Below are 15037 nucleotides of genomic sequence, written 5' to 3'. Positions count from 1 at the left end.
GGCAAACTTTTGATCACAGCAGGCAAGACAGGAAGGGATGTCCGTTTCTATATGTAGGAAGAAATTCCTGGAGAAACTTCACAGAATCCTTTCTCCTGTGAGTGTGTCTAAGGAAGAGTCAGCATAACTACATTTTCTTTGCCTCTTTCCTTTCAAGAGTGGCGTGCTGAACCTCATTTTTTTCTGAGCAGTGGCATGACAGTGCTGTCAGGACACCCTGTTCTCTATCCCTTGCCCTCAGGACTCACAGCCCAGCGCCCTTCCATTTGAATTTAGTTGTAGAACAGTTGAGAAATTTCAGATCAAACCCAAAAGCATTATGGAATCTGTTGGTGAAAGAGTGCTCTATCTCCAGAAGAGTTCATCATTTTGATCAGTGGTGGTAAAACAAACAAAAAAACCCCACCTGTTTGAGCCGTGCTTAAAAAACGTTACTCAAAAATATAAGAACATTTAGAATTCTTTCCTAAATTATTATTATTTGCTCTTTCAAGGGGGCAATGGCAAAGATGGGCAGAGACAGCCCTTGAAATTTTTCTCAGCGACGATCTTTCAAGAAGTTGAAAATTTCTAATATAATTTCTGCAATAAGTAAGGGGAAAAACTTGACTTTGAAATTCAGTTTGCAAATTTGGATCATAGTTTCTGATCTTCTAGTACCCTTAAAAAGTACTAAAGAAAAGGGAGACCAGCAGCTTTCTCCTCAATTCTGCCTGAAGTCTACACACGATTACAGCAGCAGATGACTTTTTCTAGGATCCTTCTTGAGAACCTGTAATTCTCTGCCCTACCTTGAGAGGTTTTGTTGACATCTTGACCTAAAAGTGTGCAAATATTGATTGGTGTTTATTTCACTGACAACCATTTATGTTTCTAGTGTATGTACAGCACATTTGTGGAATGGGAATGTTTCCCTTGAGCACTAGTTCCCAGCCAAGCAAGCAAGGAACTGTGAGGTTGACCGGGGTAACTTAATCAAAAGATCGTGCCCAGCCCCTACTCCATCTCCCACTTACCAGAACTGGGACCTAGGATGGTGGTGGAAGATACTATGAATTTGGGGGCTGGCACAAGATCTTCTTTTTCATATGTAACTAATATAGTACCAGGTGCTCATAGAAAATAAGTGTTGAATCTGTTGAATTATGCTTTTTACGCAACTGGGATAAACAGTTAAAATGAAACCTCCCAGACTAATTGTTTTTGTTTTGTAGAATAAGGTTTGTTTTATTTTGAATTTTTTGCTGACTTCATCTGGTAGGATGAATGCCAAAATTAAAGAATGTGGGCATTCTCAGGAGATCTGGTCATCTACTTTGCATTCTCTCTGAAATATGTTACTTCCTGCATAATGAAATAAAAGGATTTTCATCTAGGCAGTGCTTTCCTTCTTCTCACAAAGAGATTACTTAAAAGCCAGCCCTGGAAACTTTGTTGGCAAGTCTCAACTAGGAAGAAAGGGTAACAGGACTGCAGCTTCTGGGTGTTCACTGGGTATAGCGCCTAAGCACCAGGCTTTCTCTTATTTTCTCTTTTCTCCTACAGGAAAGAAAAAGAAATAGTTTGACACATGGCATTCATGCTCAGAACAGCAGCAAAGACATATGATGCAGAAACAATGAAGGGGAGGGAGAAAATAAGAGGCTCTTGATATAGCTTGTTTTTCTTTGAACAAGACAGGTGCAGGGAGAATTCTGCAGTTTGGAGACTCATGATTCATTCACTTCCACTAATTGTGCTGAAGGTAGTTAGCAAAAGTGAACAGGCACACTGTAGCTTTAAAAAGTCAGCCATGAACCAGAAGGCAGTTGGTGCAGCTTGTGTGTGATTCCTAACGTCATGTTGGCTGAGAGCCAGCCTGGTTTTATTTCACTGTGTCAAATTGTACCTCCTTATTGAATTCCTTTGCCAGCCTACTTTGTGAAAGAAAACATTGGGGTTTCTTTGGCTGTTCTTGATAAGCCTATAAAAAATGACATGTTTTAGTTGCTTCTAGGTAGGTTTTCTTTTTACTCTTCCACAAAAAAAGAAAATAATAATAAGACAATGTAGTGTGGTGTTGCAGAGTATCATTGTGAGTGTTTTGTTTTGTTTTGTTTCTGAGATGCTTAGAAAATGGTGAATGTGTAACAGTTTCCAACTGAAGTGAAATCATTCTTTTGGCATGGAGTAAGCTGCACTATCTTCTGTCTACTCTGTAACGGTGTGTGGATGTATGTTAATATCTATATGTATCTTAAATGTTGGATTTCTCTATGGATGATCTAAGTGGTTTAGCGACTGGAAGTTTGTGTGTGTGTGTGTGTGTGTGTGTGTGTGTGCGTGCGCGTGTGTATGTATCAGCAGTGAAGATAATCCCACACTTAACAGTATTATTTGTTAATCATCTACTTCTCTAACAGTGATAAAATCTTGTGAATATACTAAATGAATGATGCACTTGTCATGTCAGAGTAATCCCTAGGGGAAGGAGTGCCGAAGTATAAAGTGATTTGAGAGGAAATGTATTTAATTTATGGCTTCAGCTGCAGAAGAACAAGCACGTTTCAGAACTAGTTTCTTTTTTTTTTCCAGCAGTTTTGTTCATAGATTTTTCATCTTGCTAATTGCATATTAATTGTGGAGGGATTTTATTTTTTCAGTCCTCTTCCTACTAAACAAAAAGACAAAGTGATGGATGCTACTATATCTCCTTGAATGTTTTGATGATTTTTATATAAATCTAACGAGTTGCCTACCCTGTCTTACACACACACACACACACACACACACACACACACACACACACACACACACACCAGTACCACCTTTCTGTGCTAAGGGCTATCTGACATTTTTGTGAGCTTCCAGATTTACCACAGTGTGGCCATCTCACAGACGGGTTTTTGAGGTTTTCATTGAGAATATGTGAGGTAGGGGAATACTTGCTGACGAAAGCTTTAAGTGCTCTTTTGCATCGCAATGAAAAAACAGAGGAGCAGTGGGAGTGGACAGAAAAACAAATACAGTAAGAAAAGAAGAAATCATAGCCCGTGGTGGGAAGGGGAGGAAAAGGGGGATTGTTTTTCTCGACTTTGACTCATTTATAAGTTACAATGTCTTAAGTGAGAGCTTGGCACCTGGAGGAAGCTGTGCCAGTTCACTCAGCACTTGTTTTGAACGAGGATTCAATTTCATTTGCAAATGCTTATTGTCAAGGCAGGGAGTGCCAGTACAGATGAAAGCACACCCCAATAGTCTCCTCCAGTTCTTTAGGTTTAATCACGTCTCTCCAGTCGCTGAGGGAACTAGAGATGTAAGCAAACATACATGAACTGGTGTGAGGCTGTAAAAGGGGCCATTATGTTTCCGATTCAGAATATATATTCTTCTCTCACTTTCTAAGAATTAAACACAAGCTTTTCTCCCTTATTGATTAGTTGCTGAAGTAAAGGAAACCTGCAGCCTCCCCATGCTATCTGTTGACATGGAAAACAAGGAAAATGGCTCTGTCGGTGTAAAAAAGTAAGTGAAACTGGCTTGTGAGTTCTGCTTCTACAAACAACAGAGGGACTTGGGTTCTATTTTTATACTTCTTGCTTATCGAGTACGATACACTGTTTGGGGGTTGTCTTGGTTGATTGGTCTACACTGGCCACCAACCTCCCCTCTCCCCCCAGCTCCAATTGCCTTTTCCTGTATCCATTTCTAAGACAGAGATGACTCAGACATCAAACTGTGCATCAAGGTTTACTGTATCAGCCTTTGGAACAGGGCGGGTTGAAGATTCCAGCCCTGAGTTCTGTATACTGAAACAAAAACACAGAGCAAACATAGACTCTGCCTCCCAAGTCCACAGGCTACACAGAGGGGTGAGGTGGTGGTAGGAGGAAACAGAAAAGAGAGTTTGAGTCTTTTTTAATAAAATCACCCCTCTCAAAACTGAAAGCTATAGGGAGAGAAGGAAAAAAGCGTCAGTAAGAATATTAAGTTTAACGACTTCTCTGTCCTAATTTTATGAACTTGAATGTGAAACATTTCCATATATACCATAGTCTTCTCTTTTTACATCTGTTCTTACAGTTGAAACTTGTGTTTATATTTATTGTGAGTTATATGCTTGATTCTTTTAAATAAGAACATTTAGTTGCATTATGTAGCGTATTCTGAAACACGCTACGTATTTCAGAGTAACTCATAAAATATCTGTAAGTATATGAAAAAATGTATATTCTCTTTTATGAGTTATATTTTAGCTATAACCACTTTGCTTACAAGGTAAAAGTATGTTTCGAGACAGTGCTGTCTGTTTCATTTTTCCCATGTCAGTTTAAAATTGCCTTCAACTTGAGCTTTGGAAGAAACTAATTAAATGTAATCCATAGAAGCTGTGATACCTAAGTGAGGAAATAGTGTGCTATATATGTTTATGAATAGAAGGTGTATTTTACATTAAACTTACATTAAACTTAATAAAATCTGCTTTTAAAACTTCTCCCGTGGGCTTCCCTGGTGGCGCAGTGGTTGAGAGTCCGCCTGCCGATGCAGGGGACACGGGTTCGTAACCCGGTCCGGGAAGATCCCACATGCCGCGGAGCGGCTCGGCCCGTGAGCCATGGCCGCTGAGCCTGCGCGTCCAGAGCCTGTGCTCCGCAACGGGAGAGGCCACAACAGTGAGAGGCCCGCGTACCACAAAAAAACCCCAAAAAACAAAAAAAAAACTTCTCCCGTAATTTATATATCAGTGCCATGCTGCCATGCTTATTTCCAGTTTTGAAGTTTGGGGTAGGTAGATGGAGGAGGAATGAAAGAAACAGATGCTTTTTCAATGTGTTAGTTAGATCAGCTGCTCTGAGCAGTGATGAAAATGCCCTACACTTGTACTGTCCACAATGATAGCCATGACCTGCATGTGGCAATTAAAAACTTGAAATGTGACTAGTGTAACTGATGAACTGAACTTTTAATTTTACTCAGTTTAAATCAACTTTAAAAGTTAACAGCTTCATTGAAATATAACTGACATATAATAAACTGCATGTGTTTAAAGTATAAAATTTGATAAGTTTTGACATTTGTATACAGCCATGAAACCATTACCAAAATTAGGATAAACATATCTATCACCCACAAAGGTTCCTCATAAACCTTTGTAATTTCTCCTTCCTGCCCTTCCCTTCCCTCATATCCCCAGGCAACCACTGATAAGCTATCACTGTAGATTAGTTTACTTTTTCTAGATTTTTATATAAGTAGAATTATTCATAATGTACTTTTTTGGGAGGAGGGAATGGATCTGATTTCTTTCACCCAGAATAATTAATATGGGATTTATTCATGTTATAGTGTGTATCAATAGCTTGTTGCTTTTTATTGCTGAGTAGTATTTTATTGTATGGATATACAATACTTTGTTCACTGTTTATCCACCCACTTGTTGATGGACATTTGGATCGTTTCCATTTTTTTTAGGGATTACAATTAAAGCCACTCTGGTCACTTGTGTACAGGTCTATGTGTGGACATACTCATTTCTCTTGGATAAATCTCTGGGAATGAAGTGGCTGGGCTGTGTGGTAGGTGTATGTTAAACTTTGTAAGAAATTGCCAAACTGTTTTCCAAACTAGTTGTCCCATTTTACATTCCCACCAGCAGTGTGAGCATTCCAGTTGTTCTATATGCTCAGGAACTTGGTATGATCACTGCTCTTTATGTCATTAGGTGTGGTTTTAATTTTCATTTCCCTAATGAACGATGATATTGAGCATTTTTTCATGTGCTTATTTTATCCATAGACTTCTTAAGTACTGTTCAAATCTTTTGCCCATTTCTTATTGGGCTGGTTTTTTAATATATTATTGCGTAGAGTTTTTATATATTCTGGATACAAATCCTTTATCATGTACATGATTTGAAAATATTTTCTTGTGGTGTGTGATTTTTTTTTCATTCTCTCTACAGTGCCTTTCAAAGAGCAGAAGTTTTAAATTTTGATGAAGTCCAGTTTATCAATTTTTTATTTTATGGATAGTGCTTTTGGTGTCACATCTAAGAAATATTTGCCTCACCCAAGGTCACAAAGATTTTCTCTTATGTTTTCTTAGATTTGGGACTATGATTTTTGAGTTAATTTTTGTGCATGGTATGGGATAAGGATTAAAGTCTTTCTTTTGGTGGTGGTCACAGTGGTTGTTTTTTTTGCCTGTGGATATCCAGTTGTTCCAGCACCATTTGTTGAATTGTCTGTGCAACTTTGTTGAAAAATAGTTGATCATATATGTGTAGATCTATTTCTGGACTCTAGTTTATTCAAATGATATTTTTGTATATATTTATGCCAATACAACACTGTTTGGATAACTATAGCTTTATAATATACCTTGAAATCAGGTAGTATTAGCCATCCAACTTGTTCTTTTTGGAACTAGTTTTGGCACTCCTAGTCCTTTGAATTTCCATATAAATTTTAGAATCAGCTTGTCAATTTCTACCAGAAAGATGCCTGCTGGTGATTTGATTGGCATTGCATTGAATTATAGATCAATTTAAGGAGAATTGACATCTTAGCAATATCATGTTTTCCAACTCATTAACATAGCATTTTTCTCTGTTAACTTAGGTCTTCTTTAATTTCTCTTAGCAATGTTTTATCGTTTTCAGTGTGCAGGTCTTACACATCTTTTGTCTATATCCCTACATGTTTCATATTTTTATGCTATTATTAATGGTAGTGCTTTTTAAATTTAAATTTCCAGTTGTTTGTTGTAGTATATAGAAATACAATTGATTTTTTTTATATTGACCTTGTATCCTACAACCTTGCTAAACTCATTTATTACTTCTAGTGGCTTTTTCATAGATTCTATCAGATATTTAACATAGACAGTTATGTCTTGTGAGTAAAGACAGTTTTACTTTTTCCTTCCCAGTGTGGATGCCTTTCATTTCTTTTTCCTACCTTATTGCACTGAATAGGACCTCCACTAAAAAGCTGAATAGAAGTGGTGAGATTAGACATCCTAATTTTGTTCCTGATGTTAAGAGAAAACGTTTACTCTTTTTCTTGTCTTTGTTCTTCTGTATAAATGTGTCTTTCTTTTCTGTCTGCTTTTAAAATGTTCTCTTTATCGTTTATTTTTGAGCAATTTGATTATGAGTCTCCGTGTAGTTTTCTTCATCTTTCTTGTGTTTGAAGTTTGTTTTGTGTTTTGGATTTGTGGACTTAGTTTAGAAGTTTTCAACCATTTTTTTTTTTAGTCCCCCTCCACTTCTCCTTTGGGGACTCCAGTTATAGGTTTATTTGATCGTTTGATATTGTCCCACAATTCACTGATGCCCTGTTAATTTTTTTCCAGTCTTTCTTCTGTGTTTCATTTTGGATAGTTTCTACTGCCTCCCCTTCAAGTTCACTAATCTTTTCTTCTGAAATGTATAATCTCTTGTTAATCCCACCCAATGCATTTTTCATTTCAGACGATGTAGTTTTCATCTCTAGAAGTTCAACTTGGTCTTTTTTTTATATCTTCCATGTCTTCACTTAACATGTTCTTCCCTCTAGCTTCTGAACATATGAAATATATTCATAATAATTGTTTCAACATCCTTGTCTACTAATTCTATCATTTCTCAGTCAGCTTCAGTTGATTGGCTTTTCTCTTCATCATGGGTCATATTTTTCTGCTTCTTTGCATGCCTGGTAATTTTTTATTGTAAGTCAGGTATTGTGAATTTTACTTTGTTAGGTGTTGGATATTTTTGTATTCCTATAAATATTCCTGATCTTTGTCCTGGGATGTGCCTAAATTACTTGGAAACAAACAATTTGATTCTTTTAAGCATTGTTGTGCAGGACTAGAGCTGTATTTAAGGGTATTTTTCCCCTTTTATTGAAGTAAGACCCATCTTTGTACTCTAACCAATGCTCCTGAATGATGAGATTTTCCTCTCTGGCAGATGGAAACAGGCACCATTCCCATCTCTGTGTGATCTCTAAGGATTGTTTCTCTTTTTCGTGGTTCTTTCCCCAGCCTGTTTCCTCATGTGTATGTGATAATCAGTACTCTGCTGAGCACTTGACGGGAAGCCTCTACACCTCTCCAGAGTTCTCTCTGTGTAGCTCTCTCCTCTCTAGAACTCTTTCCCGGGCACAGCCTAAAATCTCTCTTCAGGGAGAAAGTGGATACGGCTTACCTTGCTTGTTTCCCATCCCTCAGGGGTCACTGTTCTTTATTGCCCATGTCCAGTGAATGCCTTGAGTGCCATTCTCATACATCTTGTCTATTTTTTTAGTTGTTTTAGGCAGAAGGGTAAATCTGGGCCCCGTTACTCCATCTTGATCAGAAATAGAAGTTGCAGTTAATTTATATAGCCAAGTGGCTATCGGCTAACATGTTGGGCAGGGTAGAGTTAGATTATAATACAGAATTCCTAAACATAGAGTTTTAAGGCTCTTTCTGAGATCTGCCCAAACTGGGGCTCACAGTTGCTTCCATTTTGTTTTCCAGATATGGAAAATATAGTTGCTTTACTAGGGAATGTACTTCACAAAGGGTCATTTCCAAAGAAGCCTAGGGTAATGGCTCTTATTCACTGGCCACATGCTCCTGATCAGAGCTTTAGTTTTATAAGGCTACTATTTATGGTGTCCCTTTTCTGTGTCTAGCACTTTGTGTGAGCCTTGTTAATCCTCACAACCATATTTTGAGGTATGTGCTATAATTCCCACTTTATAGTGGAGAATACCAAAGCTCCAGGAGGTAAAAGACCTTGTAAGAGTTCAGAGCTAAGGAGTGCTGGTGCTGGTATTCGGGTTCTGAAGCCTGAGTCCTTTCTTCTGCACTAGGGTGACTAGGTTGTTTAAAGGTGGCTTTCAGTCACTTTCACCAGAGGCATGGCTCTCACTACCAGGAGGCTATAGAAGCCTATTTTTGTCTCCAAGATTTGTAGATGTTGCAAACATTCAAAAATATGACCATAACAAAGACAGGAATTCCCTTTCCAAAATGGCATATTTCTTCTAAGTACAGAGTATTTTAAAGTCTGTTCTAAGTACTAGGACAGTGATTTCTCAAACTTGAGTTTGTGTCACTTGGAAATACAGATTGCTGGGCCACATCTCCAGAGTTTCTGATTCAGCCTGGGAATTTGCATTTTAACATGTTCTCTGGTGATGTTGATGCTGATAATCCAGAGACTTTGGAAAACAATTTGGCATTATTTTCAAGTGTAGAACCATAAAATATTTTATAACTCAGCCATTCTGTTTCTGGATATATACAAGTGCTGCTCAGTAGAAATGATATTTGAGACATGTATGTAATTTAAAATTTTCTAGTGGTCATATTTAAACAGATGAAATTAATTTTAGTATATTTTATATTTGACTGAAAATACCCAAGATGTTATCATTTTGAACTGTAATCAATATAGCATATTATGAATGAGATAGTTTACATTTTTCATGCTAAATTTTATAAATCCACTATGTATTTTATACTTAGAGTATGTCTCAATTTGGATGCCAAATTTTTATTAGAAATGCTTGATCTCTATTAGATTTCATAAAATTTGCAATCGAAAAAGCAGAATCACATACCCTAATAATTCCAAACATACCTAAAAGTCCCAATAAATTAATCACGTACCAAAAAATTATTTTCTCTTAATGTATGCATGTACATTAACACAACTGGTTCTTCTTTTTTTTAGAAGATTTGATTTGACTTTGAAGCAATAGCATTAGTTTCAAAACTATCTCTGTCCAAGTTAAATAAGTTTACTGATACTTAAGTCATATTTTTAACATTAAATTCAAAAGGGTATTGCATAAATTTATAAGCAACTATAAATTTATCAATGTCAGCAAATCACTCTTCAACTTTTTCTTAAAATTGATTTATGTTAGAAAATGTGTCAAATTAATTTCATTGTATTGTACTCCGAAAAGTTTCAATTTTAACACGAAATTTTGTGCCTGTTTAGCTAGGTTAGCTAGGCTACAAATCAGCATTTCCTTTTTTTTTAAGAGCTTCAAATTAAGCTCATTTACATGTAGTCTGATATCAATGAGAAAATATAAATTACTCTGCCATTTTTTTGTCTTTAAGTATTTGTTGTCTTTAATTATTGAATATTTGGAAAGTATTTTTTTGTTTTAATGAAATCTTGAATTGGACTTAACAATACAATAAATCTTTGTATATTTCTTCCATGACTTAACCAACAAGTACAGGCAAAGAACACAGATATTAAATGTATTGTGTTCTATTTCTTTTAAGAATTCCATTGTCTGGCATTGATCCATAGCATTTGCAAATATTTACTGAATGATTTAACAATGGTATACATGACACTTTTCAGGAATCTGCTTTAGAAGACTGAACATTAGTATCATACAGATACAGAATCACCTCAGATTCTGTTTAAAATCACTTCAAAATGTTTCATTGTACATTTAATTTTGATTACAGGTGACTAATGTCATCAATTCTTTTTGACTGTTGAGAAGCAAGTTACCAAATTCACTATGTCTTTGCTAAAAATGTCTCTTAATATTGTCCATTTTTTACACAACAAACAAACAGCTTTTTTCCTTTTGCTCTGCTCCAACAAATTGCAATTGCTGTTCATCGTGAAATTTCCGACATACTTTTAGCCAGGCTCCTTTTTCTTTACTATTCTGGTTCTAGTGCTACTTTCTACATCTCCTTTTGATTCTGCATCAGTAATATGCCTCCTTTTCATTATTTTATTTCATTTTATTTTTATTGGATTATAGTTGCTTTACACTGCTGTGTCAGTTTCTGCTGTACAGCACAGTGAATCAGCCATATGTATATATATATCCCCTCATTTTTGGATTTCCTTGCCATTTAGGTCACCACAAGGCACTTAGTAGAGTTCCCTGTGCTATACAGTAGGTTCTCATTAGTTACCTATTTTATACATAGTGGGGTATATATGTCAATCCCCATGTGCCAATTCATCCCACCACCCCCTTCCCTCTTGGTATCCATACACTCGTTCTCTACAACTGTGTCTCTATTTCTGCTTTGCAAATAAGATCATCTAAACCATTTTTCTAGATTCCACATATAAGTGTGAATATACTATATTTGTTTTTCTCTTTCTGACCTCACTCTGAATGACAGTCTCTAGGTCCACCCAGGTCTCTGGAAATAACACAATTTCGTTCCTTTTTATGACTGAGTAATATTCCATTCTATATATGTACCACACCTTCTTTAGCTGTTTCTCTGTTGATGGACATTTAGGTTGCTTCCATGTCCTGGCTGTTGTAAATAGTGCTGCAATGAACATTTGGGTGCATATGTCTTTTTGAATTATGGTTTTCTCTGGGTATATGCCCAGTAGTGGGATTGTTGAATCATATAGTAGTTCTATTTTTAGTTTTTTAAGAACGTCCATACTGTTCTCCATAGTGGCTTTGTCAATTTACATTCCCACCAACAGTGTAAGACTGTTGCCTTTTCTCCACACCCTCTCCACCATTTATTGTTTGTAGATTTTTTAATGATGGCCATTCTGACTGGTGTGATATGATATCTCATTGTAGTTTTGATTTGCATTTCTCTAATAATTAGTGATATTGAGCATCTTTTCGTGTGTTTGTTGGCCATCTGTATATCTTCTTTGGAGAAATGTCTATTTAAGTCTTCACCCATTTTTGCATTGTGTTGTTTGTTTTTTTGATATTGAGCTGCATGGGCTGTTTGTATATTTTGGAGATTAATCCTATGTCAGTTTCTTCATTTGCAAATATTTTCTCCCAATCTGAAGGTTGTCTTTTCGTCTTGTTTTTGGTTTCCTTGGCTGTGCAAAAGCTTTTAAGTTTCATTAAGACCCATTTGTTATTTTTGTTTTCATTACTCTAGGAGGTGGGTCAAAAACGGTCTTGCTGCAGTTTATGTCAAAGAGTGTTCTGCCTATGTTTTCCTCTCAGAGTTTCATAGTGTCTGGCCTTACATTTAGGTCTTCAATCCATTCTGAGTTTATTTTTGTGTATGGTGTTAAGGAGTGTTCTAATTCCATTCTTTTACATATAGCTGTCCAGTTTTCCCATCACCACTTATTAAAGAGACTGTCTTTTCTCCATTGTATATCCTTGCCTCCTTTGTCATAGATTAGGTGACCATAGGTGTGTGGGTTTATCTCTGGTCTTTCCATCCTGCTCCCTTGATCTATATTTCTGTTTTTGTGCCAGTACCATACTATCTTGATTACTGTAGCTTTGTAGTATAGTCTGAACTCTGGGAGCCTGATTCCTCCAGCTTCATTTTTCTTTCTCAAGGCTGCTTTGGCCATTCGGAGTCTTTTGTGTTTCCATACAAATTGTAAAATTTTTTGTTCTAGTTCTGTGAAAAATGTCATTGGTAATTTGATAGGGCACAATATTGATTCTTCCAATTCAAGAACATGGTATATCTCTCCATCTGTTTGTGTTGTCCTTGATTTCCTTCATCAATATCTTATAGTTTTCAGCATATAGGTCTTTTGCCTCCTTAGGTAGGTTTATTCCTAGGTTTTTTGTTCTTTTGAATGTGATGGTAAATGGGATTGTTTCCTTCATTTCTCTTTCTGATCTTGCATAGTTAATGTATAAGAATGCAAGAGATTTATGTGCATTTATTTTGTATCCTGCAACTTTACTAAATTCATTGATCAGCTCTAGTAGTTTTCTGATAGCGTCTTTAGGATTCTCTATGTATAGTATCATGTCATCTGCAAACAGTGACAGTTTTCCTTCTTTTCCGATTTGGACTCCTTTTATTTCTTTTTCTTCTCTGATTGTCCTGGCTAAAACTTCGAAAACTATGTTGAATAATAATGGTGAGAATGGGCAACCTTGATTTGTTCCTGATCTTAGAGGAAATGGTTTCAGTTTTTCACCATTGAGAACGATGTTGGCTGTGGGTTTGTCATATACGGCCTTTATTATGTTGAGGTAGGTTCCCTCTATGCCCACTTTCTGGAGAGTTTTTATCATAAATGGGTGTTAAATTTGTCAAAAGATTTCTGTACATCTATTCAGATGATCATATGGTTTTTATTCTTCAATTTGTTAATATGGTGTATCACATTGTTTAATTTGCATATATTGAAGAATCCTTGCATCCCTGGGATAAATCCCACTAGATCATGGTGTATGATCCTTTTAATGTGTTGTTGGTTTCAGTTTGGTAACATTTTGTTGAGGATTTTGCATCTGTGTTCATCCATGATAATTGACCTGTAATTTTCTTTTTCTGTGATGTCTTTGTCTGGTTTTGGTATCAGGGTGATGGTGACCTCATAGAATGAGCTTGGGAGTGTTCCTCCCTCTGAAACATTTTGGAAGAGTTTGAGAAGGATAGGTGTTAGCTCTTCTCTAAATGTTTGATAAAATTCACCTGTGAAGCCATCTGGTCCTGGACTTTTGTTTGTTGGAAGATTTTTAATCACAGTTCAATTTTATTACTTGTGATTGGCCTGTTCATATTTTCTATTTCTTCCTGGTTCTGTCTTGGAAGGTTGTACTTTTCTAAGAATTTGTCCATTTCTTCCAGGTTGCCATTTTATTGGCATACAGTTGCTTGTAGTAGTCGCTCATGATCCTTTGTATTTCTGCAGTATCAGTTATAATCTGTCCTTTTTCATTTCTAATTTTATTGATTTGAGTCCTCTCCCTCTTTTTCTTGATGAGTCTGGCTAAAGATTTATCGATTTTGTTTATCTTCTCACAGAACCAGAACCAGCTTTTAATTTCATTGATCTTTGCTATTGTTTTCTTCATTTCTATTTCATTTATTTCTGCTCTGATCTTTATGATTTCTTTCCTTCTACTAACTTAGGGGTTTTTTTTTGTTCTTCTTTCTCTAGTTGCTTTAGGTGTAAGTTTAGGCTGTTTATTTGAGATTTTTCTTGTTTCTTGAGATAGGATTGTATTGCTATAAACTTGACTCTTAGAACTGCTTTTGCTGCCTTCCATAGGTTTTCAGTCGTCATGTTTTCATTGTCATTTGTTTGTATGTATTTCTTGATTTCCTCTTTGATTTCTCCAGTGATCTCTTGGTTATTTAGTAGCATAGTGTTTAGCCTCCATGTGTTGCGTTTTTTATAGTTATTTTCCTTTAATTGATTTCTAATCTCATAGCACTGTGGTCAGAAAAGATGCTTGATACAATTTCAATTTTCTTAACCTTACTGAGGCTTGATTTGTGACCCAAGATGTGATCTATCCTGGAGAATGTTCCTGGAGAATATTCTGAGAAGAAATTGTGTTTTGCTGCTTTCAGATGGAATGTCTTAAACATATCAATTAAGTCTATCTGGTCTAATGTCTCATTTAAGGCTTGCATTTCCTTATTAATTTTCTGTCTGGATGATTTGTCCATTGGTGTAAGTGGTGTGTTAAAGCACCCCACTATTATTGTGTTACTGTCGATTTCCCCCTTTATGGCTGTTAGCATTTGCCTTACATATTGAGGTGCTCCTATGTTGGGTGCATAAATATTTACAATTGTTACATCTTCTTCTCGGATTGATCCCTTGATCATTATGTAGTGTCCTTCTTTGTCTCTTGTAATAGTCTTTATTTTAAAGTCTATTTTGTCTGATATGAGTATTGCTACTCCAGCTTTCTTTTGATTTCCATTTTCATGGAATATCTTTTTCCATCCCCTCACTTTTAGTCTGTATGTGTCCCTAGGTCTGATGTGGGTCTCTTGTAGACAGCATATATATGGGTCTTTTCTTATCCATTCAGCCAGTCCATGTCTTTTGGTTGGAGCATTTAATCCATTTACATTTAAGGTAATTATCGATATGTATGTTCCTATTACCATTTCCTTAATTGTTTTGGGTTTGTTTTTGTAGGTCTTTTTCTTCTCTTGTGTTTCCCACCTAGAGAGGTTCCTTTAGCATTTGTTTTAAAGCTGGTTTGGTGGTTTTGAATTCTCTTAGCTTTTGCTTGTCTGTAAAACTTTTGATTTCTCCATCAAATCTGAATAAGATCCTTGCTGGGTAGAGTAATCTTGGTTGTAGGTTTTTCGCTTTCAT

The 15037-nt window shown here is 36.2% G+C and overlaps 1 protein-coding gene across 1 annotated transcript in view; it reads left to right on the top strand.

Moving 5' to 3' along the window:
- The first annotated feature begins 1858 nt into the window (after window positions 1–1858).
- Window positions 1859–15037, top strand: part of SAMD13 (sterile alpha motif domain containing 13) — a 44701-nt gene continuing 31522 nt past the window's right edge. The window contains exons 1-2 of the mRNA XM_004262957.3: window positions 1859–1996; window positions 3420–3504. Of these exons, the coding sequence (XP_004263005.1) occupies window positions 3452–3504 (53 nt within the window). The 5' untranslated portion in view covers window positions 1859–1996; window positions 3420–3451. The remainder of the gene's footprint in view (window positions 1997–3419; window positions 3505–15037) is intronic.

The sequence above is a fragment of the Orcinus orca genome, chromosome 1 (assembly GCF_937001465.1).
Source record: "Orcinus orca chromosome 1, mOrcOrc1.1, whole genome shotgun sequence".
Taxonomy (NCBI): domain Eukaryota; kingdom Metazoa; phylum Chordata; class Mammalia; order Artiodactyla; family Delphinidae; genus Orcinus; species Orcinus orca.
The sequence above is the reverse complement of the archived record's forward strand: the minus strand, read 5'-3'. Positions and strand labels throughout refer to the sequence as shown.